General features: G+C 35.2%; 2 protein-coding genes and 1 long non-coding RNA gene across 5 annotated transcripts; all 3 read right to left on the bottom strand.

The window, feature by feature from the left end:
* Positions 1 to 12,987: 12,987 nt before the first annotated feature.
* On the bottom strand, positions 12,988 to 22,970 carry LOC125271822 (protocadherin beta-8-like). 3 transcript variants are annotated; one of them, XM_048196081.1, is made up of 8 exons: positions 22,804 to 22,970; positions 22,379 to 22,527; positions 22,083 to 22,214; positions 19,657 to 19,821; positions 19,222 to 19,332; positions 17,427 to 17,618; positions 17,220 to 17,304; positions 16,996 to 17,132 (listed from the first exon to the last, which is right to left on the bottom strand). In XM_048196081.1, exons 3-7 carry the CDS (start codon positions 22,125 to 22,127, stop codon positions 17,266 to 17,268), a joined length of 552 nt encoding a protein of 183 aa, XP_048052038.1. In that variant the 5' UTR covers positions 22,128 to 22,214; positions 22,379 to 22,527; positions 22,804 to 22,970; the 3' UTR covers positions 16,996 to 17,132; positions 17,220 to 17,265. The 3 variants fall into 3 exon arrangements, with proteins under 3 accessions (XP_048052039.1, XP_048052040.1, XP_048052038.1); XM_048196082.1 differs by lacking the exons at positions 19,222 to 19,332; positions 19,657 to 19,821; positions 22,083 to 22,214; positions 22,379 to 22,527; positions 22,804 to 22,970 and adding exons at positions 12,988 to 13,601; positions 13,929 to 13,953; positions 15,363 to 15,455; positions 16,069 to 16,254 and having other exon boundaries at positions 16,968 to 17,132; positions 17,427 to 17,473; XM_048196083.1 differs by lacking the exons at positions 19,222 to 19,332; positions 19,657 to 19,821; positions 22,083 to 22,214; positions 22,379 to 22,527; positions 22,804 to 22,970 and adding exons at positions 12,988 to 13,601; positions 13,929 to 13,953; positions 16,069 to 16,254 and having other exon boundaries at positions 16,968 to 17,132; positions 17,427 to 17,473.
* LOC125273128 (protocadherin alpha-2-like) lies at positions 22,203 to 23,851 on the bottom strand. Its single transcript, XM_048198394.1, has 6 exons — positions 23,731 to 23,851; positions 23,381 to 23,632; positions 23,178 to 23,276; positions 22,804 to 22,976; positions 22,368 to 22,527; positions 22,203 to 22,214 (listed from the first exon to the last, which is right to left on the bottom strand). The coding sequence occupies exons 1-6, from the start codon at positions 23,827 to 23,829 to the stop codon at positions 22,203 to 22,205; spliced, it is 795 nt and encodes a 264-aa protein (XP_048054351.1). The 5' UTR covers positions 23,830 to 23,851.
* A 296-nt stretch (positions 23,852 to 24,147) lies between these two features.
* On the bottom strand, positions 24,148 to 26,099 carry LOC125271825. The gene is made up of 5 exons (XR_007185719.1): positions 25,994 to 26,099; positions 24,999 to 25,112; positions 24,822 to 24,915; positions 24,420 to 24,532; positions 24,148 to 24,302 (listed from the first exon to the last, which is right to left on the bottom strand). It is a non-coding gene; the product is annotated as an uncharacterized LOC125271825 (long non-coding RNA).
* Positions 26,100 to 26,390: the final 291 nt, after the last annotated feature.

The raw sequence follows: 26,390 nt of genomic DNA on the forward strand, positions 1-26,390 counted from the left end.
GTTTGACAGCTGTAATAGTAAAAATGTAGTAAATTCAAGAGAGCTCAACATGTAAAACTTATTTCATATGCAAAGATGTCAGCCAATCACAGCAGCAGGCGTTTAAACAGCAGACACGCCCCTTCCATCAGAGCTTTCAAAGCACAGGCTAAAATCAGGGTAGGAAAGTACCTTTTATTTCTAAATAAAATTTCTAAATAATTTATTTCTTTTATTTCTAAATTATGATATTTAGAAATAATATCATAATTATTTAATCAGTTCATGACCCCTTTAATATTACATTAATCCATTTTTTTTCTTTTACTTGTAAATGTGAAATTAATATTTTAGACTAGTTCAGTTTTTAAGTTTTGTGGACATTTCTCACCTTCGTACTCCTCCGTAGTAATCCCTACTATGGCATTAGTTTCAGCTATGCAGTTTATCTGTGAGGTACCTTAAACAACAATTAGTAATTGGTTTCAGGACTTAACAAACAGATAAAAGGCTAAATTCAGTAACACACACTATACATTAAAGCACAATATATTGAAAAACAAGACAAATTAAACATTCAGTTAAAAATTGTTTTGAAATGCTGAAATATTGCTGAAATGCTAATGACATGGCTCAACTATGGTGATAGAATTGTTGCATTATTCAAAATAAATAGATTATGATCCACAAATAATTGTAAAGAGATTCAGAAACGTTAAACATATTCACAAATAAACAGAATGAGATCCACAAATATATATTATGAGTTTTACAAAAAATCACAAATAAATAAAATGAGATTTGCCAATAAAAACATTCACAAATATGTTTTATGTCTCAAACACAACTCTGCTTGGAATTCATTTGTGAATTGCTTTCATTTGTGGATCACCACAGGCATTTGTGGATTTTGACACATTTCTTGTGTCAAGAAGTGCAGAGAAATCCACCCACCGTCTACTCAAGCCAATCATAACAACCACATTGCACTGACCAATCTTAGCATGCTCTTGCTCTAACCAATCACGATTTGCTTTAGACTCAGGGCCGTCGACTCACCCTGAAACAACTTGCTTATTCTGCAATGGCTCAAATAGGAAGTAGCCTATAAGGTCCATACAAATGGGTACAGTAATAGATGTTTAAAATTTTTATTTCATTACACCATTATATATATCAAGCCAAGCAAGAGTATTATAATTTATGCACCTTTGAAAATGCCAGAGAAACAACACATTACATTTCTGTTATTGTAACAAAGCTGTATTGGATACAGACCCGTTATGGAAGCGCCACATTATTCAAAATATAACAGAAAGCGTCAATAAATAGATACCCAGCTAATAGAATTTTGTTATAAGAACGTTCTCTAAATATTCAGTGTTGGTTCTGGGAACGTAAAAAACGTCCAGTTTTCTTGACGTTAGAGTAACGTTTTTATAAGGTATAATGTTCCTCAAACGTTCTTTCAACTTAATTTTGATCTAAAATTCAACATTGTAGGAACGTTGATTTGGAACATTCCAAGAACATAAAATGTTCAGTTTCCTTAATGTTAGTAGAATGTTATTTAAAGGTTAGTATGATGTTCCTGAAACATTCTTTCAATCATTCAAACACCTGCTGTGAACAAACACTGAAAGAAAGAGAAATAAGAACACAAACTACAACTTTCTTCAGCCACAGCCTTAGATGAACTGAAGATAAAAGACATTCAATCTGCAGATCAACATGTGTTTTAATAACGGACAAATATCTGCATTAAAGTGGTTTAAAATGTTTTTTTCTCTAATTGCTGATTTAAGAAAATGCTATTGAGAAATATAAAACTAAACCAATGCAAAAAAAGGACATTTGTAATACCATAGTTGTATTTCAAATGCTGAACATTGATATGTATAAAAAAAAACACTGTCATTGTTAATTTTTTGTTTAAAACATTGTTTAGTGTCATTTATACACTCACAGACATCAACATTCGGCATATGAAACACAACAATGGTGACATGCTTCAATGCCAGCATACAAAACATATTCATGGTTCCCAGCATGCATTGCGACATGAATAAATTATGCAGCTGATTTTTTTTTTTATTGTCACCTTTATTGAGGTTTGTATGATGACTGCTGATGTCTAAGTGTGTCATTTTTAACTTTTAAATAATTTTTGACAATATTACACAAATCACTTCAATGTTGCAAATAATTTTTTATCACATCATGATAAAAGTCAAGAGTCTATTGCTTTTCTCACACAACTCATCGTGTTAATCACTTTAATGTTGTCAATTGTCTGTTATATAAACAGACATGTTGATCTTTATCAATGGAGAAATGTTTTCTGAAAACACCTGCAAATGCGGATAAAGAAGCAATTCAACTCAGGTCAAGAGCTCAACTAAAGCAAACTGTCTCGATGATGGTGACCTCAAACTAAACATTTTCAATAAGACATCAATAATAAATCAGTTCAGTGTTAAAAATGACTTCCTTTTCATTCACATAACACTTCAACACTAAAAATAAATAAAACAACAAAGCAGTTGTTTGACAGTTATTAAAACAGACACTTCAATCTTTTTTACCAAAACAGAAATGTTTTCTGAAAACATCTGCAATTGCTGTTAAAGAAGCAACTCTATAATAATCAGGGGTCAAGAGCTCAACTAAAGCAAACACCAACCTCCATGATGGTGACCTCAAATGAAACATCTAAACTTCTGTTAATTCTCAGTAAGAGCTTCTGTAGACGTGTGACAGAAATAAAGTCAGTCTGGTTAGTAATAAGTGAAGCTGGTAATGCTGTTTGTGGAGTTGTTTGATCAGATCTTCAGAGATTTAATGTCTTTTATCTTCAGTTCATCTAAGGCTGTGGCTGAAGAAAGTTGTAGTTTGTGTTCTTATTTCTCTTTCTTTCAGTGTTTGTTCACAGCAGGTGTTTGAATGATTGAAAGAATGTTTCAGGAACATCATACTAACCTTTAAATAACATTCTAATAACATTAAGGAAACTGAACATTTTCATGTTCTTGGAATGTTACAAATCAACGTTCCTACAATGTTGAATTTTAAATCAAAATTTGATTCAAGTTGAAAGAACGTTTGAGGAACATTATACATTATAAATAATGTTCCTGTAACATCAAGAAAACTGGACATTTTTTACGTTCCCAGAAACAACACTGAATATTTAGAGAACGTTCTTATAACAAAAATTCTGTTAGCTGCACTGTTAACCTTGCTGTAAAAATATGACAAAATTCTGACAGCAACAAACCATTTCCCATTAAAACAGAAATATACTGTAGGAAACAGTGCATTCTGGGTAATATTTGTCATCTTCGAGAAAGTAGCCTACAGGAATACTGTGAGTTAACATCGCTCAAAGTCGACACTCAGAGGCTGTGTCCTAAATCACACCTATACCCTCATTCACTATTCCCTACATTAGTTCACTAATATAGTCCACTTGACAGAGTGAATTAAAAGAAGTGAGTGAATTCAGACACTGATGAACACCTGATAAGCAGAATCACTGAAGGACAGAGAAACAAGACCAGAAAAAAGACACGAACAGAAACACAAGAACTACAACTGACTTCAGCCACACTGAGTGTCAAACCAGTTTACAAACCAGTTCGACATTATTTCTTTCATACATGTACAGAACTTATTGTTGAGAATTAACAGATTTGGATGTTGATGTTTTATTGAAAATAAAAATTTATTGAAGTTTGCAGTCACAATCACGGTGACCAGTGTTTGCTTTAGTTGTGCTCTTTTACATTAGCTTTCTCTAGCTGCTGTCACTGAGTGTTTATAAAAACACATTTGTTATAGCAAGAAAAAGCCAACAAGAACTTGATCAGGTTTTGATGCTGTAGTCATCTTAGACTTGTCTGATTTCTTTCTATGTCTAATTTTTGTTTTCATGGGAAATTATATTTGATTAAGTTATGTTTTAGATTTAAAAGTATGAGATTACAGCAATGATTCAGTAATCAGTTATTTAGAAAAATACTGGTCATACAACGCATAAGACACAGCTTGACTTAGACACACACAGACATCAACAATCAGGAAATGAATCTCAACAATGGTGATATTTAAAAGTTTAAATGTCGCAATGCATGTTGGGTGCCAGCATAGTACAAAACTCCCAGCATGCACTGCAGCATGAATAAATTATGCAGCTGAATGGTCCTTTTTTATTGCCACCGTTGTTGAGAATGATGTGCTGATTTTTGACATCTGTGTGTTTCTATATAGTGCTGCAACTGTTTTTTGTTTGTTTGTTTTTTTGTGCATGGTGTTTAAAAAAAAACTTCTTCATTGATTGTTGTTGGAACTTTTACTGTAGTTTCACAGTGGCGATAGTATAAAACTTTAGTCTGTTAAAGGGTTAGTTCACCCAAAAATGAAAATAATGTCATTAATTACTCACCCTCATGTCGTTCCACACCCGTAAGACCTTCGTTAATCTTCGGAACACAAATTAAGATATTTTAGTTGAAATCCGATGACTCAGTGAGGCCTTCATAGGGAGCAATGACATTTCCTCTCTCAAGATCCATTAATGTACTAAAAACATATTTAAATCAGTTCATGTGAGTACAGTGGTTCATTATTAATATTATAAAGTGACGAGGCACACCAAGAATATTCTCGTCACTTTATAATATTAATAATGAACCTCTGTACTCACATGAACTGATTTAAATATGTTTTTAGTACATTAATGGATCTTGAGAGATTATTGCTCCCTATGAAGGCCTCACGGAGCCATCGGATTTCAACTAAAATATCTTAATTTGTGTTCCGAAGATTAACAAAGGTTTTATGGGTGTGGAACAGCATGAGGGTGAGTAATAAATGACAGAATTTTCATTTTTGGGTAAACTAACCCTTTAATAATGTAACACAAAGGACAAAACACAGTGAGTCAAGAGACTACACAATAGTTATACATATTAATCAATACTCAATGACCATTGTTTTTGCCCTCCACAATTGTTTCTACCATAACAAATTAGGTTTGCTAAAGCAGCCAGAAAAGGAGGGAAAAAAGTGATGTTAAAAAGTCAAGGGTCAGGATCTCAACTAAAGCAAACACTGATCTCCTTAATGGTGACATCATTGTTATGGCTTTAGGACAGTTGTAATTCTTGTGTTTCTGCTCATCTCTTTTTTTTTCTGTTCTTAATGTTCCTCTTCTCATTCTGCTTGTTAACTAACAGGTGTTCATCATTAATGCTCAATTATCACTTAAATATTAACTTAATTATCTCACTGTAACAGCATCAATGTTACTTTTACTCTGTAGTGTGGACACTAGAGGATGTTCCTGTGGGGCTGAAAGGGTTAAAGGTGTAAGATAAAAAGACAACCACAAAATGTATTTTAACAGTTACAAACTGTAAGTTAAAAAACAGTTTTATACTGGCAACACTGATGCCAGTAGTTTACTGTAAAATTGAGTTTTGTGTGTCACCATTGTGCTGAAGAGTAGAGCCTGTGCTTAAGTTCAGGAGAAGATCAAGAACTGTTGATGATATACTGTTTGTTGCTTTATTTAACAGATAGTGACTGTGTAGTTGGTATTTTAGTGATAATCTCTTTATTTAAAAGATTTGTAATGAACTATAATGAAATAAGTTTATTTCTTCACATTATTAGCATTATATAAATATTAGTTCATAAATTTAAATGGCAGTCGACATTTAAAGTCAGTCAATTTCTGCAAATGAAATGAGGTAACTCGAGTTTTAATTTAGCGAATGTTATCTTTACAGTTATTTACTGTAGTTTGCAGTAAATAACTGTACAATCAACAGTAAATTATTGGCAACAGTATTGCCAGTATTTTACTGTAAAAAAGCCTGGCAAGGTCTAACAGTGTGGGATAATACTGTCGAAGTAACACTGAAGCAGTGTTAAAGTTAATGAGATAATTGATTGATGATTGAGTGGTGATTGACAATTAGTGGAGACACCTGATGTTAATAAGCAGAATCACTGAAGGAAAGAGAGAAAAAAGGTGTTAATTAATGTTTTATGAATGTTTCATTTCAAGTCACCATGAAAGAGGTCAGCGTTTGCTTTAGTTGGGCTCTTGACTCTTTACCTTTTATTATTAATTATTCTCTGGGTGCTCCAACTTTGTGTTTGTAAAGCACATTTGTTATGGTCAGAGAAAATAGGATCTGGTTACAATATAATTTGATGATGATGATATAATCATCATGTGATGGCCTGATGTCGTTTAGAGTCTAAATCTCTGACTGTGTGTTTGATGTGTAGCTTTAGTATTAATGATTGTAGTCCTGTGATTTTACAGCTTGAGATCCAACAATAGTATGACTTTTATTTCTTTTTTTAAGAATAATACATTATGCTTCAGTGGTCAAACACACACAGACATCAAGAATCAGCATCTGATTCTCAAGAACGGTGACGATAAATAAATACAAAATACTGACAAACAGATCAACTCTGAACATCACAAAACAAGCTACTGTCACAACAAAACAACAGAAAAATAAAAGCAAACATGAACAATCTACGAAAATTACAGGACAATTCAGATGCATAATTTATTCATGCAGCAATGCATGATGGGAGAAATGGATGAGTTTTGATTGGTGGCTCCCATCATGCACTGCAACATAAAGCACTTTGTTTGATTGTCACCATTGTTGAGGGTCATATGCTGATTCTTGATGTCTGTGTGTGTTTCAAAAAAACCCTTCAGATTATAAAAGCTCTGCTGGATCTCAAGCGGTAACAGAGATTCACTATAAAGAAATAATATAACATCTATGTCACCAGTTAATACTGGATGTCACCAATGAATCTGGCCATTTCACAATGAGAAAACACAACCATTATGACTGTGCTTCCCAAAGCATTATAAACCTAAATTGATCAACTTTGGCTCACAGCACTTTTGGGAAACACAGCTCAGATCACAGTTTCTCTGGCCATTACAAATGTGCTCTACAAACACAAAGTTGGAGCAGCCAGAGATAAATTAATGTTAACAAAGAGAGTCAAGAGCCCAACTAAAGGAAATGCTTTTCACCATCATGGTGACTTCAAACTAAACTTTCATTAAAACATTAACATCTAAACATCTGTTAATTCTCAATGAGAACTTTTGTTGATGTATGACAGAAATCAAATCAAACTGGTTAATAATAAGTGTAATAATGTTTAATGGCTGGAAGTCAGTTGTAGTTGTTGAGTCTCTCTCTTTTTCTCTTGTTGTTTCGTCAATGATTCTGCTTATTAACATCAGGTGTCTCCACTAATTGTCAATCATCATTCAATCATCAATCAATTATCTCATTAACTTTAACACTGCTTCAGTGTTACTTTTTAACACCCAGCAAGATGGAGTCATATGTACACTTTGGGTGTTCATTTAACACTGGGGATTTTACTGTGTACCACATTTATGCAATGACAAATTCCGACAAGGAACACAACAAAAGGTAACTTTTACACTGGCAATGACCAGATAATTGTAATCAGTAACTAAGGAGACTAACTAGGAAATAAACAAAGCTGGACTGAACTGAAGCACAAGAAACAAACACAGGAAAGAAAAGATAACTAAACAAAAATAATCCTGACACTGCCAGTATTTTACTGTAAAATAAAACATACTGGAAAATGCTGTATTTCATTTTTACGGTAAAATGCTGTAAAGCAATTTCATAATATTAATATAGTAGAAATAGCCTACAGTAGATTGCTGCCAGTATTTTACCGTTATTTTCCAGAGATTTTTTTTTTTTTAACAATGCGGTAGGTAGATGATCTGGATGTACATTGTCGCATTTATTTTTTGGTAAACTGCAGCATCATGTAAACAAATTTCCAGTTCAGCCTCCCATCCAAACACTGAATAAATTTGACTTACCAATAGCACTCCTTACACTGTTGACATGCAGACAAGCTAGAATGAATAAAATATAGAATAAATCCATCTTTTCCATAATTCTTTATCAACAATGCCGTCTGTAGTATGAATCCTGTGAGAGAATGACTATTCCTCCAGTAATTTCTCCCTCTGAGCTGTTCTTTATTGTATGTCATAAACAGTTATTCTCTCATATAAACAGGTATCAATGTTGCTTCATAGAGGCCAATAATACAGGAGTGACGTGGGAGGGATTTTCTGGAAAAATGTTCATGTTACAAGTTTATTTCAGGATATTTGAGATGACTTGTTTTGAGTTTGTACCACACCTTCTCATGCAGTAGTTTATATATTAGTTCAGTGGTTCTCACTGCAGATCACTTCAACAATAAAACCTATCATCCCAATTCTGAGTGAAATCAACAGTTACTGTACTTCAAAACAATTAACTACACTTTTAAATATATTGCAAAGTTTTCTTTGTTTATCCATCTTATTTTTCAACACGGAAGTAAGGAGTTTTCTGTGAATGTGCGAGACTTCCGATTTATTAGCCACTATAGGGAAATACAAGAAGAATGTCAAAGTGCAGTAAACTGTAAAACAGTTTGTGCTACAAACCAGCATGTTTATAATTAAGAAAACACATTAAAATAATATGGTAAGAAATACCAGTTTGAAATATCAAGCAGCATAATTTGCTGTTTTGTACAGTTAAAAGTGAATGACACCGGAAGCCAGGCACATTAAATTTACAAATGGCCATACCCGCTCTTAACTGAAAAATAAGATGGATAACTAACCAATATTTTCAGGCCATGGACCCTTTGGTAGAAAGATTTAGCAAGGAACCCCTTTACACTACACTGAGTGCATTTGTGTGTTGCATTTTAAGCTTGTATTTGTAATGTATATTTTAATTTTTCACAAGATTAGCCCTAGACTCAAATATGGCTTTTGTAAAGATACATGACAACAATGAATAATTCACACCCTGCACTGCTGAAAAAATAAAATCTATTATCTCGTGTTCCTACTGCCAACACAATCAAAATATCAAATATCATCTTATCACTGCTTGAAAATGATCAGACCATCATAAAACAAATCAAAGGTTACACTGTAAAATGAACTGTACAGAAATGTATAAAGGAGATTATATCTTATCTTGATACTTTATATAATAAACGATTTGAAAGTGAAACATTAATGTTACACCAATGCTTTACTTTAGCAATCCACACAAATACACTCTGCTGGATTCTTATGATTTACCACATGACTGTGGAGGGACATGACATGTGGTTTGTTGAGAAGTGTGCTATTATTTTTCTTTTATGTCATGAAGGGTTATAGTATATTCAACTGATGAAAAATATATATATTTTTTTAATACTAAATTTAAAAAAAGTGTTTTTTCATAGATTGAATAATTCAGAAGATGAATATCTGCTATTTGATTGCAGGTTCTGTGCTCAAACTTATTGTAAATTTAAAAATGTGATGTTTAACAAATGCATTATTTCCATCATTTTACTATAGACAGGCTACAGTCTGATTCAGCTAGTTATTTTTTAGCTTAATGTGAATGTGTGTTTTACCTGATAATTTCTAATAAATGAGCTCTGTACTAAACCAAACAGTTGACTCAATCGGATGGCAGGATTATAATAGTAATAAATCTATGTTTATATATACATGAACTGCAACTAGATATGCTTGATGAGACCAACGTTCCCATTTATCCGTGCTTTCATTTTCCTGTGTTTTATCTGCAGAGATCAGCAGAGGGAGATGAAGATCGCTCTCTCAGTGAAGATGTTACTCTGGTTCTGCTGGTGTTCAGTGTGAGTGACTCAAATCCTTCAAATCCACCACAAAACAACTTATTGCTTCACTTCAAGCCCACCACAAACTCCAGCCTGAGACCAACCTCAATCTCAGTCCTCATCCTACCTGCACCAGCTTTTGCCATGTAGCACACTTTTTATTGTATTTTTTATTTTTTTTTTTACAAAATTGGCTAAACCACTATCTATGACATATTAAAGAAAAAAATGTATGGCTAGTAGGACACCTTAAACTTGACACTTTTGCACTTTTCCCTTTTGAAAGGGAACTAACAGATAATTTGAATTACGAAGATATCATCAACATCTTAAATTCAAAACCCAGCCGACTCTGACTTGTTTAGAACAGATATCAGCCATACAAAATATTGCATTTAATATTTGTGAGCAAGGGTTTTTCTTAAATATACATCAGCCACATGTACTTCAGCAATGGCAGGTTATCAACACAGGATTCAGACATTGTGATTTCTCTTCATAGTTGTTATTATGACTCGGGTTGGATCTCTCTCTTTGCTGCTTTGTTTTATTTTAATTTTTTTCACATGGCGGCTGTGCAATTAGAACAGGTGTTTTGGCAGATAATGCTAACTATCAGATTGTGCATCCAACTTTTCATTGTTTTAAGGGTAGGGGTATGGACATTAATAAAGCCCCATACCACATGAATATGATGCTGGTGAAGTATGTAGTTTCTGCTACACTAGAGGCATCTTGAGGAATTTCAAATATAAAGAGAGGCTGCTCACTGCAGAGCAAATAGGTGGAGCCTACGTCTAGCTTCCCCTTCGCTAGACGTCCAGTGAGGAGGAGCGAATGTAATTTGGGCCTAATGGGTGGAGCTAGAATATCCAACCACAACCTAACATGACCCACAACTCTATCCTTCCACCCAATTAGACATCCAGAGAGGTGGAGCTGGACGTCACACTTTGAGATACGCCTCGCCTGAAATTCAGCGGAGAGTATGTGGCTGCAGTGAGGGGAGGAGTGAAAAGAGTGCAGGAAAGCCGGACAGTTCTCTGTTCTCATAGTGGATCAGACATCTACGAGATCAAACATGAATATCGTGGGATTCACACTCCTGTGCCGTGTTGCTGATGAACACATTTCAATTTTTTAAATCAACAATAGCAGAAAAGAAAGTATTTTAAACCACTTTAATGGTCATTTATTTGTTATTAAAACAGACATGTTGATCTGCTTTATCAATGCAGAAATGGTTTCTGAAAACACCTATAATTGCTGATAAAGAAGCAACTCAACAAAAGTCAAGGGTCAAGAGCTCAACTAAAGCAAACACTGATCTACATGATGGTGACCTCAAACAAAACATTTTTAATAAGACATCAACATCTAAACTTCTGTTAATTCTCAATAAGAGCTTCTGTAGACGTGTGACAGAAATAAAGTCAGTCTGGTTAGTAATAAGTGAAGCTGGTAATGCTGTTTGTGGAGTTGTTTAATCAGATCTTCAGAGATTTAATGTCTTTATCTTCAGTTCATCTAAGGCTGTGGCTGAAGAAAGTTGTAGTTTGTGTTCTTATTTCTCTTTCTTTCAGTGTTTGTTCACAGCAGGTGTTTGAATGATTGAAAGAATGTTTCAGGAACATCACACTAACCTTTAAATAACATTCTACTAACATTAAGGCAACTGGACATTTTCATGTTCTTGGAATGTTACAAATCAAAATTAAGTTGAAAGAACGTTTGAGGAACGTTATACCTTATAAAAACCTTCCTCTAACATTAAGAAAACTGGATGTTTTTAATGTTCCCAGAACCAACACTGAATATTTAGAGAACGCTCTTATAACAAAATTCTGTTAGCTGGGAATGGAACTGCCTTCTTAGGGCCAGTTTACACAAAGCACGTTTTGCAGTCTCCTGCACTGTTTTTAATTGTTTTTCTATATATGTCTTAGAATTTTTTACTTTTGAAAACATGTTACGTTTTCCCCCATTTTACGTTGCTGCATCTTGCATCTTTTAACACAAGAACACATTATGTGAGAACAATACTTTGGTTTTTACACAAGCTCTAGTCTAGCATATTTGTACAGGTGTATACTCCATTTTAAGCGTTCACTGCACTCTCCCAGCTAATTAGGTGCCAAGACCTATATATCAAATTAAGAATAGCAAAGAGGTCTGCACTCTGAAAAAAAAAAAACTTTAATTGAGATGCACAGGAGATAATACTCCATTTTGGTATACTCCATTGACTCCATACTCCATGTATGTCAGGGGTAGGCAAGTTTGGTCCTAGAGAGCCGCTGTCCTGCAGAGTTTAGGTCCAACCTTAATCAAACACACCTGAACAAGCTAATCAAGCTCTTCAGGATTACTAAGGCTATAGGCAGCTGAAGGTTTTTTTTCAGGGTTGGAGCTAAACTCTGCAGGACAGCGGCTCTCTAGGACCGAACTTGCCTACCCCTGATGTATGTGAACACAGGTGGTCGACACACTCTGCTCCAAATGACCATCTGCATGAGTTATATTCTATAAAAACGCCTTTGCACTGTGCACTTAAAAACCTTTAGTTCACAGAGATGTGTGTATATTCTACCCAAGCCTAATCAACATTAAGATATTGTTGTGGTCTTCGCTAAGTGTTTGTGTTTAATCAGCCTCACTGCTTTCATTAAAAGCTTCCAGTGATCAGGCTCTATTATATTATATTTCATCCTGACCAATCACAGTAGTTGTGGTCTGCATAGACAAATGCATATTGTTACTTTATTGTCATCTCATCATCATGTATCTTGTATAGACATACTTATATAAATTCAGTTTATTAAATGAGACAAATAAGAAATCTTCGTGCAACACATCTTCATCAAACAAATGTTGCAAACTTCACCATTTTGCAGAATACATATAAATTGAATAGGCCTTACTATATCAGCAAAAGTAACAATTAGACAATTTGTTGATTATGCAGTTTGTTATGAGATGGATGTAAAATCCAAACCAAAGTGACCAAATTCCTTCATTAAGGGCCCTTTTATGAGGCCGCTATTGAAAGCTAAATGAGATTAACACTTCAAGGAAGTATTTTAGAATTTTTTGGGAGATATTTAACAAGTTACCTGGAAATGTAACTAAATATCTCTAACCTAACACATTTTAATGTTTGTTAGTTTTTACCAAATGCCAAATATGAATTAAAGACACAGAGGCTATATTAAAAAAAACAAAAACATTTATTTACATTTACACATTTGTCAGTCCTTGTATTTCTTGGGACTCAGTCCAGTGACAGTGGCACTACAAGCACCATGTTCTCCTGTTTGTGCTTACAGGACAGCTACATCTGTCTTAACAGCTGTATTTTTCAATATGAAATCTGCTTCTAACACTCCTGCTTCTAAAGTGTCAGTGACATCTGGCTTCATGTCTGGTGATCCATACAGCCACTTTTGAGACAGTAATACATAATGAGTGGAGCAGAGCGATGCTCTCCTCTTTGAAGGGAATTCACCCTGTGTTGTGTATGTTGTGACTTGAGTATGTCATCGTGAGTCACATGACAGCTGATCCTGGAACTGATGATCAAAGATGTTAATCCTGTAATGCTGTAGCCCAGAGCCTGTTTCTGTCTTTAGAAGCCCTGATACTTATGCTGTTTCCTCCATGTTGGGAACTCAACCCTTAAATTGCTGCCTACAAAGGCATCTCAAGTTTAGGATCAGGGCTGTAAATGTGTCTCAATCAAGACATAAGTTCATGAAGTCTTGTGCACTACTGAGAAGAAGTGAGGAGCTTTGATCCATCAGGGAGTTTTCAGAGGGCAGATGCTGTTTCCACCATTCTCAGATTCTCTGTCATATGTTACTATCATCAACCTAAGAAACAAACAAAATACATATGACAAAATCATAAATAAGAATCTAAATACCACACAGCAAAAACTCCAGTGTTAAATTAACTCTCCTGGGTTTAAGTCTTAAAAATTGTGATTTTCTCCTTTGGTGATTCTGCTTGTTATCATCAGGTGTCTTCAATAATGGTCAATCATCACTCAATTAATCACTTAATTATCTCATTAACTTTAACACCGCTTCAGTGTTCATTTAACATTTATAATTTATCACAGGAGTTTTTGCTGTCCATGTTTTATAAAAAATATGTACTGGATGAATTATACTCTATGAGATTGTTTTTTTTTTTACCTTTACCTCTCTGGAATCTGGGTTTCTGTTAACAAAAGAAGAAATATGTTTAGTCAAACATCTCAGAACAAACCAATGCATATAAATACATGGTAATTAAAGCATATTTTGTATTTGAGGATTTATCCGATCTTTAACAATCCCACTGAGGAAATTACGTCCAGAAGACGTCTTTTTGAGGTCTTGTCTCAGGTTGAAAAGACGTCCACTGAGGGGCCAGAATGAAAGTTTTTATGACGTCTTTTTTTGACGTCTTCTGGACATCCGATATAGACGAACACGCAGAATTACCAAAGGAGAAAAATCACCATTTTTAAGCCACCATCGTGGAGATGAGTGTTTGCTTTAGTTGGGCTCTTGACCCTTGCCTTATTAATATTAGAGTTTATTTGGGCTGTTAACTGAGTCATAACAGCCAAACAAGTAAAGAGTAATGATCAGGTGTTGGTTATGTTTTCACATAATCATTATTTGATCTGAATCACTGAACTAAATAGAGCCCAATCTCTGAGTTAGATTCACATTATTGATTACAGCAGCACTGCGATGCTACAGCACAAAATCAGCTTTATCAATATAATCTGAAGGATTTCACATGCAAAAAAATATTTCTCTTAGGCACACACAGACATCAAGAATCAGCCTGTGAATCTCAACGACGGTGACAAGCAACATATTCTGATCAACAGATCAACTCTGAACATTAGAAAACAAGCTACTAAAAAGTCACATAAACAGAACAAAAATAAAATATGAGAATAAAGGAAATTACTAAGACAATTAAGCTCATAATTTATTCATGCAGCAATGCATGATGGGAGCCATGGATGAATTTTGATTGGTGGCTCCCAGAATGCACTGCAACATACTTTTTGATGGTCACCACTGTTGAGATTCACAGGCTGATTCTTGATGTCTGTTTGTGCCTAAAATGAATATTTTTTTTTGTTCAACACACCTTTTCTGAAATCATTTGAATCATATTGATAAAGCTGATCTTCTGCTGTAGAATCACAGTGCTGCTGTAATCAATAATGTAAATCTAACTCACAGATTGGGCTCTAGATGAGTTCAGTGATTCAGGTCAAATAATGGTTATGTGAAAACATAACCAACACCTGATCATTTCTCTTTACTTGTTTGGCTGTTATGACTCAGTTAACAGCCCAAATAAACTCTAATATTAATAAGGCAAGGGTCAAGAGCCCAACTAAAGCAAACACTCATCTCCACGATGGTGGCTTAAAAATGGTGATTTTTCTCTTTTGGTGATTCTGCGTGTTCGTCTATATCGGATGTCCAGAAGACGTCAAAAAAAGACGTCATAAAAACTTTCATTCTGGCCCCTCAGTGGACGTCTTTTCAACCTGAGACAAGACCTCAAAAAGACGTCTTCTGGACGTAATTTGCTCAGTGGGATATTTTGGCACTTACGTGTAAAAGTCAGCAAGGTGGTCAATACTGTTTCTCTTTTCATTTAAACCAATGCCAGGATTTAAACTTTGTCTGTCAGAATATTTTGTTTTCCTGGGGCAGCAAAAATATGCATTATAACTACTTCACCAAACATATTATCTTTCTTCACTGTGAAAAAAAATCACCCCTAAAACATGAGCAATGTTCAAAGTCAACATCATTTTATTACTATAAAGATTACATTGCATTACTGCATTTTAGGAAAGCTGCAGTACTACTGGTAATCTAAGTGAAACAGAACAGACAATTTAATCAATACATCAATCAAAAAAAAAAATCTATTCTGATTTCAAGTTGACTTTAAGTTTATTTTTCAATTATGAATTCTTTTCAGATCAGTTGATCACAACAAAGTTTACACACACACACACACACACACACACACACACACACACACACACACACACACACACACACACACACACACACACACACATACAGACACACAAAAAAGTCAGACTGCATATTTGATAGCCAAAGAAGATATAGATAGATAGATAGATAGATAGATAGATAGATAGATAGATAGATAGATAGATAGATAGATAGATAGATAGATAGATAGATAGATAGATAGATAGATAGATAGATAGATAGATAGATAGATAGATAGATAGACAGACAGATAGAAAAAACTGCAGTTGCATGGCCAGTAATAACTTACTTAAGATAGATAATCGACGATGAAAAAGTCACAATGCTTATAGCCAGCAGAACACCTAGAGCGATTGCAACTGCTTTACCGGGATCTTCAGGGTTTCCAGGACTGTCCTCCACTTTGATTTCCAAACCAGGACCAAAAACCTTCTCCAGTTCAGATGTTAAAGCTTTGAGCTCAGTGTTCAGGTTCCTGTGGGAGTGAACATATTTCAGATGCTGCACATAACACTTATTATATAAAATAGTTGTAATTCAGGCAAGCAGGCTAGAGGGAAATGTGAAGACTGTATGTTTTGTTAATGCACATGCAGTAATTTTTCATATATATATAGCTTATATTTTTGTTAATGCACTTATATAAGATAATTTTTTATGATTTGAAAACCTTTATAAATCCTTTTTCAAGGTGGATACATTTCTGTGTATCGTGACGTTATTTGCAATCACGCAATTTCAGCTCTCACACTTAATTCAGATCACTTACTGGTATCCTTACACAAACATGGTTGGTAAACCACACTCTAAAAAATGCTGGGTCAGTCAACCTGATATTGAAGATTTTTCATTTTAAATAATAAAAATGCACCCTAAAATCTAATATATATATATATAGGATAGGAATACAGTATTTTTTTCAGTGGCATGTCTTTTGCAATCATAAAATACTCAAAAACATTTAGTAAATAAAGGAGCAGTGGGCAGTCAAAGTTAAAATGAAAATGAATGTATTCAGATCCCAGATCAGTTTTATAACTGATCAAATTCAGAGCATTGACCACAAGGCTATCAGCTCCAACCATTATAACTGTATTTACTGTAAACATGTTTTCTATTTACTTACACATTTCCACATCAACTTTCACATTAGAAGAGTCTAAATAAACTGATATTAGTTCAACTTACTCTTTGACCTCTGTGGCTTTGATGACAGCTCCACTGGAGTCCATTGCAATGAAACTGACGTAAGTTTTGTCTGTAGATTCTCTGAGAATGGAGCGCATCTCAATCCCATCCTCACCTCTCACACTGAGGACTTTCACAGTCCAGCCTAAAACTTTCTCCATGGATCTGAGAAAATAACACATTATCAGATGGTGTAAAGAACACAAAACAATAAGAGGAAGTAACAAGTACCAATGAACGGAGATTACTCACTCTTCCATCTCTGGAATCTTTTTCTCCACTATGTATACGGGCTGGTTTACGGGCTGTCACGATGTACACTTTGTTTTACTTCGATCTGTAGGTGGCAAACACAAGAACTCAATATTTGCATTGACTGCTCTGGTTTATTCTCAAAAAAATGCCATAAATCATTTGAAACAGTTTTCCAAAATCTTTCTCTTATTTTCTCTCTCTCACCTGCACTGTTGTAGTCGTGGACAGTCCATGTTTATCAGTGGCTTTAACATGAAAGGTGAACAGATTGTCTCCAAAGCTAGATGCATCCAGTACGTAGATCTGACCAGTGTTTGGCTCCACATCCAGCAGAGTTGTGGACTCCTGCAGGAAATACTGCAGTTCTGAGCTCTCGCCCACATCAGGGTCCCATGCCTGAGGGTCAAACAACCACATTTCAACCACTTTTACTACAAAGAAAAAAATCATAAAATCAATTGTCAGGCACTTTATATATAGAACCATTTAGGAGTTCCCACCAGGGGATCATTTTATGGATTTAGTTTAAATTAATAAATTTTTAGGGTTAAGGGTTTGAACAAATCACTAGCCCTTTAGTATGAGCAATAGCAACAGTAACAGTGATGTTTGCCTTTGTGAACATCACTAATTACAAAATAAGAGTAAGATAAGAGTATACAGCAAAATCATCAGTGTTAAATTAACACTGCTGGTGTTTATATGAGTCCACACTCAGACTGTGAAAAGGTAACATTGAATCAGTGTTGAAGTCAATTAGATAATTAAGTGATGATTGGGCATTAGTGATGAACACCTGCTGTTAACAAGCAGAATCACTGAAGGACAGAGGAACAACAAGAACAGAGAAGAGGAACACAAAAACTACAACTGACTTCCAGCCACAGTCTTAAATGAAATCAGATGAAGATAATATACATTTAATCTCTCAAAATCTGATTAAACAACTCCATAAACAGCATTACCAGCTTCACTTATTACTAACCAGATTGACTTTATTTCTGTCATTTCTGTTTTAATGAAAATAAGTTTCATTTAAGGTTACCATGATGGGGATCAGTGGTGGCTTTAGTTGGGCTCTTGACTTTTTTGTCTTTTCATTGCCTGATTTTGAGCTGCTGTAGCTGTGTCTATGAAGCACCTTCGTTATGGCACGGAAAGTGAAGAAAATGTGTGATTAGATAATGTCAACCTGATTCACTAAGAGAGTAATGCCTTTCATTCCTTGCTTTATGTTCAGAGATTGTCTGAATTTTTTCAACGGTTACCATTGTTGAGTTTCACAAACACACTGACATAAAATTTAATATTAAAGAGGCAAGAGTCAAGAGCCCAACTAAAGCCACCAATTATCTCCATCATGGTAACTTCAAATGAAACTATTATTTTCATTAAAACAGCAATAAAGTCAGTCTGGTTAGTAATAAGTGAAGCTGGTAATGTTGTTTGTTGAGTTGTTTGATCATAACTTGAGAGATTTACTCCTGGTTTCACAAACAAGGCTTAAGCTAGTCCTAGACCAAAGTGCATGTTTTAGCTCTTTTAACTTTAAGAAAATAGTACTGACATATCTTAAAATATGTCACTGCCATTGTTTTGTCACAAAAAGCACACCAATAATGTTTTTTTTCTAGTGTATGTTTATAAAAGCTACTTAAATATCCTAATTGATCTAAGACCTAATCCTGGCTTAGGCTAAGCCCTGTCTGTGAAACCGGGCCTTAATGTCTTTTATCTTTAGTTAATTTAATCTAAGGCTATGGCTCAAGTCAGTTGTAGTTCTTGTGTTTCTCTTTTCTCAGTGATTCTGCTTGTTATCATATCTTCACTAATGCTCAATCATCACTCTTAATTTCCTAATTAACTTCAACACTGCCTCAGTGTTACTTATAACAGTGTGGACTCATATAAACACTGAGCAGTGTTAATTTAACACTGGGAAATTTGCTATGTACATCCACTGCATTTATATCTGATGTCTACATCAAGCCACACTTACCTGGACCTTCACTATAGGGAATTTGTATGGAGAGAGACTGAAAATTTCTGCTTTATATATTTCAGCATCAAACACAGGAGCCTCATTCACGTTCTCAACCTGAACGTTGACCTGAAGAGTTGTGAGAGAAGAGAAACATTGGCATTGACGTGCTTGATGAGTTAAGACTTATGCCAGAAACATCCGCTAGGTACATTTGTGAATGCAAACACTTCCAGCTACGTCCCTGACAGCAACATAGTGTGGCCCAGATCCGGCCCACATCTGGTACATGTGGATTACACACGGATCAGATGTGGGCCGGATCTGGCCCGTCACTATGTTGCTGTCAGGGACACAAGCTTCATGTGTCATTGTATTCTGAAATATACATTATGCATTAACATAAATTGCTAAAAGTTTATTTCTGGTCTTAATTTGAAGTAAGAATAGTACCGTTGTCTCTGCAGTGTTTGGAGGAGTTCTGGAGTCTATGGCCTCTACTGTGAGGATGTACCACTCCTCTTCCTCCTTGTCCAGCGGTCTGAGAGCTTTTATGGTTCCCTCACCATCCACAGAGAAGACATCCTTGTGTGACTTTATGTTATCCCTTACGAAAAACTAGTATACAGCAAGTTAATTTGATCAAGTATACTAAAGTAATGTTCAAGTATAATATCAATGTACTAGTAGTAAACTTGTAAGTGTACTATTTTAATACCGCTTGGGACTAAAGTGGCCCAATTGAAGTATACGTTTAAGTGTACTATAAGTGTAACAGTAGTAAACTTTAACTAGTTCACAGCTACGTTTCTCATTTGTACTGCATCTGTACTAAAAGTGAACTTATACTAGTATACTAGTAGTTTACTATTTTAATACTAGTAGTAGCTACATTTTTAGTATCCGAAAGTACACTTTGAAATATACTCTCAGTAAACTGCTAGTTTAGTGCAAGTATACTTTTAAGTTTTCTTTAAGTGAACATGACATCACACTTATAGTTTACTTTTTATATATTATTTTTGCACTTTAAGCATACTTCTATGTTCCTACACAGCAAAAACTGCAGTGTTAAATTAACTCTCCAGGGAGTACATGTGAGACCATACTCCAGAGTGTTAAAGTTAATGAGATAATTAAGTGATTAATTGAGTGATGATTGACCATTATTGAAGACACCTGATGATAACAAGCAGAATCACCAAAGGAGAAAATCACAATTTTTAAGCCACCATCGTGGAGATGAGGGTTTGCTTTAGTTGGGCTCTTGTCCCTTGACTTTTTAAAATAAAATTTTGTTTGGGCTGTTTTATCTGAGTTATAACATCTGGACAAACAAGTGGAAAAAATGGTCAGGTGATGTTGGCTATGTTTTTACATAATCATTATTTGGTCAGAATATCTGAACTCATTTAGAGCCCAATCTCTGAGTTAGATTTACGCTATTGAGTACAGCAGCACAAGATCTGCTTTATCAACATAATCTGAAGGATTTCACAAACAGTTGTTCTGAGCAAAAAATATATATATATATTTCTCTTTGGCACACACAGACATCAAGAATCAGCCTGTGAATCTCAAGGACGGTGACAAGCAACATATTCTGATAAACAGATCAACTCTGACCATTAGAAAACAAGCTACTAAAAAGTCACATAAACGGAACAAAATAAAATATGAGAATAAAGAAAATTACTAAGACAATTCAGCTCATAATTTATTCATGCAGCAATGCATGATGGGAGCCATGGATGAATTTTGATAGGTGGCTCCCAGAATGCACTGCAACATGGTTTATTATTCTCACCACTGTTGAGATTCACAGGCTGATTCTTGATGTCTGTGTGTGCCTAAGAGAAAGATTTTTTTTTTTTTTTTTTGCTCAGAACAACTGTTTGTGAAATCCTTCAGGTTATATCGATAAAGCTGATCTTGTGCTGTAGAGTCACAGTTCTGCTGTAATCAATAATGTAAATCTAACTCCGAGATTGGGCTCCAAATGAGTTCAGTGATTCAGGGCAAATAACGATCATGTGAAAACATAACCAACACCACCTAATCATTTTTTCCATTTGTTTGTCTGGATGTTATAACTCAGTTAACAGCCCAAACAAAATTTTATTTTAAAAAGTCAAGGGTCAAGAGCCCAACTAAAGCAAACCCTCATCTCCACGATGGTGGCTTAAAAATTGTGATTTTCTCCTTTGGTGATTCTGCTTGTTAATATCAGTATCTTCAATAATGCTCAATCATCACTCAATTAATCACTTAATTATCTCATTAACTTTAACACTTTTCAGTGTTCATTTAACACTCTTATTTTAACACTTTAACACTCTGGAGTATGGTCTCACATGTACTCCCTGGAGAGTTAATTTAACACTGCAGTTTTTGTTGTGTAGGAACATAGAAGTATGCTTAAAGTGCAAAAAATAATATATAAAAAGTAAACTATAAGTGTGATGTCATGTTCACTTACAGAAAACTTAAAAGTATACTTGCACTAAACTAGCAGTTTACTGAGAGTATATTTCAAAGTGTACTTTCGTATACTAAAAATGTAGCTACTACTAGTATTAAAACAGTAAACTACTAGTATACTAGTATAAGTTCACTTTTAGTACAGATGCAGTACAAATGTGAACTAGTTAAAGTTTACTACTGTTACAATTATAGTACACTTAAACGTATACTTCAATTGGGCCAATTTAGTCCCAAGCGGTATTAAAATAGTACACTTACAAGTTTACTACTAGTACATTGATATTATACTTACTACATAAAGTATACTTGAACATTACTTTAGTATACTTGATCAAATGAACTTGAAGTATACTAGTTTTTCGTAAGGGTATAGCTGACCGTAACCACTGGACTACCTGTAAATGCCTTGACCTTGCCCACTTCTGATGCCTCAGGTTCATTCTCCTTTATTGTGAATTTGTAGGAGGAGCTTTCAAAAGCCACACTCTCAGTGAAAGGAGCAATTCTGAAGTAGATCAAGATTTCCGCTACAGAAAGAAGACATATGTTAATTTTGACATGTTTATCAGATCAGATTTGAATACTGAAGGGGGAATGAACTGCTCCCAATAATAAATGTTTATTTGCACACATTATCTGCATTGTTTTAACACAATATTCACTAAAGAAATTATGCAAACCAAGCCCAAACCTTCAGCAGATTCTGGTGGTGTTCCATGATCTGTCGCTATAGCAGTAAGGGTTAGCAGCATGTCTTCTGTGACCCCGCTAAGGTCAGAGGTCAAAGTGATGTCTCCTGTTTCAGCATCCAGTGTGACCATTGAGGAGACTTCAGAGAACCTACAGAAAGACACATTCATGCCATCTGTCTTAAAAGGGAATCATTTCAAAAGAGTCTGCACACTCCACCAAAGAAGGAAAAAAAAAAACATCAAATGCGAGAAAAAAAACTTTACTGAAAACAAGAGAGCGAACGTTTCGGTCACATGTGACCTTTATCAATGCCAAACCTACAAAAGTTACAAAAGTCTTAAAGGTGTCATGTAGGTAAATGGGTTCATGGTTTGCCTTCATATTATTGATCCTAAAGAAATGGAAGTTTAGTCTTAAGCTTACCTGTAACTAATAAGTGCGTTGCTTCCAGCTTCTTTATCTGTGGCCAAGAGCGTCAGCAGCACATCTCCAACCTTGGCGTCTTTAACCAGAATGTTTTCGCTGTAGGCGTCAGAGCTGAAGACTGGAGCGTTGTCATTGACATCTGTGATACTGACCCTCACTGTGGTGATGTTCTGCAGAAAATATATATATATACAATTTTTGCATGTCATGTGCAGGCTCTGTAATATTTTGTAAAAAAAAAAAAAAAAAACCTCTTCAGACAATCTGTGAACAGTCTGCTACCAAATGTTCCAATCAATACAAATGCAATCAGTATTGAACTAAACAGATTTGCATCATTCAATATACATAAATAGAAATGAATACTGTACATTTCCCTGTGGCATCCCATGATCATTGGCAACAATGAGCACATCATATGCATCCTGTATCTCTCGATCAAGGTCCTTGATAGCTAGTAGAGTCCCATCCTAAACATGTTTTTATATGATCTGTACGTTACAATGTTATGTTTATAAAAATATAATATCATATAATAAAATGTATATATCATGTAGATGTTAAGTCCCCTCACCTCTCTGAATCTGAATAGTTCAGTGTGTGAGTATGTAGTGATGGTGACACGTCCGTTGTCTCCAATATCAGCATCTGTGGTTAAGATTTCACACACCTCTCCAGGTGATGAGGGGGTGTACACACCTTCCTGAATCTCAATGGTCTCTGGGAGAGGAAGGAATTGTGGGTTGTTGTCGTTGACGTCCAGAACAGTGATGATGACCTGAGCTGTGGAGCTTAAACCATCGACAGGCCGGTCTACAGCTATTACCTGAGAAAGACAATACAAACATCCCATTCAGAATGAAAAGTCATCCTGATCATTTTGTAAATAGTCGGATTTAAGAAATGAATGTGATTGCTTTGTACCTGTATATTGTAATTGTCTAGAGTTTCTCTATCCAAGGAGGCATCGCTCCGGAGTGATATTACTCCTTGACTGTTGATAATGAAGGTATCGCTATCCATGATGAAATGACCTTTAGAGAATCCTCCCTGATCAAACAGAAAAATAGAAAAGGTAAGTACATCGAAACATGCGGAATGTTGGCTTGACAAAGCCTTACATGGAAGTTTACAACAACTTTAAGTTTGAAGATTTCCCAGATAGCAACATTGTGTCGGCCCAGATCCGGCCCACATCTGGCACATGTGGCATGATGATCTGGCCTACACCATTTTAGTGTTTGTGGGTCTATATTTTTAATTTTTGTTTGTTTATTTTTATCAACTTTACAAACAGACAGTGATGTTTTGAGGAACAGTACCAGGTCCGGATCGGTGACTCTAGTCTGAAGAACCAACTGATCCTGAGGTGAATTTTCCAGAATAGATACGGTGTACTCATCCTGGTCAAATTTCGGAGGGCTGTCATCCACATCCTCAATGGTGACGGACACAACAGCGTTAGCCGTCTTACTGGCATCATCCTGCTGAGTTGCCTGTTTATAAAAGAAAATCATGAATAGAAAATATAAACAAACACAATACTGAAATCTCTTCAGATTCATAACATCAGCCCAATGGTTTCCAAGAATGTCTTGAGAAAGCTCTGATACCTGTATGTTAACATTTATCTGGTCTATTTCCTCTCTGTCTAGTGCTGTTGTCACAGAGATTACTCCACTGTTTTCATCGATTACAAAGTTGCTCTGATATTCATTTGGAAAGACTGGAACAGAAATGTGGATACATGCTTTGTTATTATCAGAAACTTACTGTACAATTATTTATTCAAATAGAAGTGTATTAGCAGTGTAAAGTACTTGTTTTATTACAATTACTGTTCTTGACCATTGTTTGGTGGAATTTTCTATATTATCAGATTTAAAATCAGTGTTTCACCTCTAGCTCTCACACATCTACAGAGAAATTTTATTTGGGAACTGGTGGAGAAGGTTATTTTGATCAGATGTACAGTGTGTCATGTATGTATGTTGTAAATCTTCTGTTATCAGTACCTGCTGTTATGCTGTAAACTACAGGCTCGTTGATGCCCGTGTCGCCATCTTGAGCTTTTATGGCCTCAGGAGTGATGTCTGAAAACTGTCCTACCTGTGCATGAACAGAAAAGACATGGAGGGTTTGATTTGTTTGATCAGACATGAGTTTAAAGTATTGATCATGACGTCATTTACCTGATTTTCCACAATGGATGCCTTATAGAGACTGTGATCAAAATAAGGGTTTAGATTGTCGAAATCTTCAACTGTTATTGTAACTGTTGTGGTGTCACTGAATTCATCTTTATCCTGCAAAGAAATATAGTGTTTTATTACTATCTACCTTCAAATTATAGTTCATCCAAAAAACGAAAATTTCAATGTATGGGAAAAAGCAGTTTAAGCCGCGCACATACTTAACGATTGTAAGGCCGATTATGAATGTAAATTGATACTTATGACTGATCGCGCTCAAACACGTCCAGTCAGAGCCAGTTGCGTTCAGTCTGCGATTACAGTCGGTGTTCAAATTCCATGTGTGAGTATATAAATCGGCTCCCGTCAAAGGAAACAATCGGTATGTGTGTTCAGTTCAGTCTTAGAATGTTTCAGCTAATCGTAATGTTCCCTAAAAGTTCTCTAAGGGTGACAAAAATTCCCACTAATTTTCATTCCTAAAACGTCCTCTTTTGAAAGTGCTGCAGTTAAAGTAGGGGTAGGCAAGTTCGGTCCTAGAGAGCCGCTGTCCTGCTGAGTTTAGCTCCTACCTTAATCAAACACACCTGAACAAGTTAATCAAACTCTTCAGGATTACTAAGGCTATAGGTAGCTGAAGGTTTTTTTAAGGGTTGGAGCTAAACTCTGCAGGACAGAGCGGCTCTCTAGGACCGAACTTGCCTACCTCTGAGTTAATGGTTCCTTATATGACTTTAATTCTAAGACAGAATGTTCCCATATGGTTCCGGACAACGAATCAGACTGGTTTATAATAAGTGAAGATGCTAAGATTTAGAGTGATCTGTTAGTGTTTAATGATCTGTTTCTGTGTTTTGTGAGGTTATCATTGTGCTTAAGAGTAGAGCCTGTGCTTCAGTCCAGGGTTCAGAAAGTAAAAGTCCTGCCATATTAAATGTAAAACAATGCATAGTAAAATGTATGTGGGACTAGGATGTCATAGAGTGTGTCTTTACTTTAGCTTGCACGGTGAAGATGTATTGTTGAGCACTGTCGTAGTTCAGAGGTTGTGTCAGCCTGATGTTTCCATCATCTCTCACTTCAAATTCATCTGGTGCTGGAGGCTGTCAGGGCACATTTAAATGAGAATATCAGTAAAACACAAACTGAGATCACATTATTACACTCAAATTGTGTTTCTTTGTTTTGTTTTGTTTTTTCTAAAAAAAAAAAAAAGAACTGAATGCATTAATGTGTTAAATATGATCTAAATATATTGACTGACAAAAAATATTTATTTTAATTAGTCAAATTGAAATTGAAATTGATTAACAGCCATATTAGAAATTTTACTTAAAATCTGTGGAACCTTAAAAATGTCATCTAATGCCTGATTGGTTAACAGAGTGGTAT

This window comes from Megalobrama amblycephala, linkage group LG7 (genome assembly GCF_018812025.1).
Source record: "Megalobrama amblycephala isolate DHTTF-2021 linkage group LG7, ASM1881202v1, whole genome shotgun sequence".
NCBI classification, from domain to species: Eukaryota; Metazoa; Chordata; class Actinopteri; order Cypriniformes; family Xenocyprididae; genus Megalobrama; species Megalobrama amblycephala.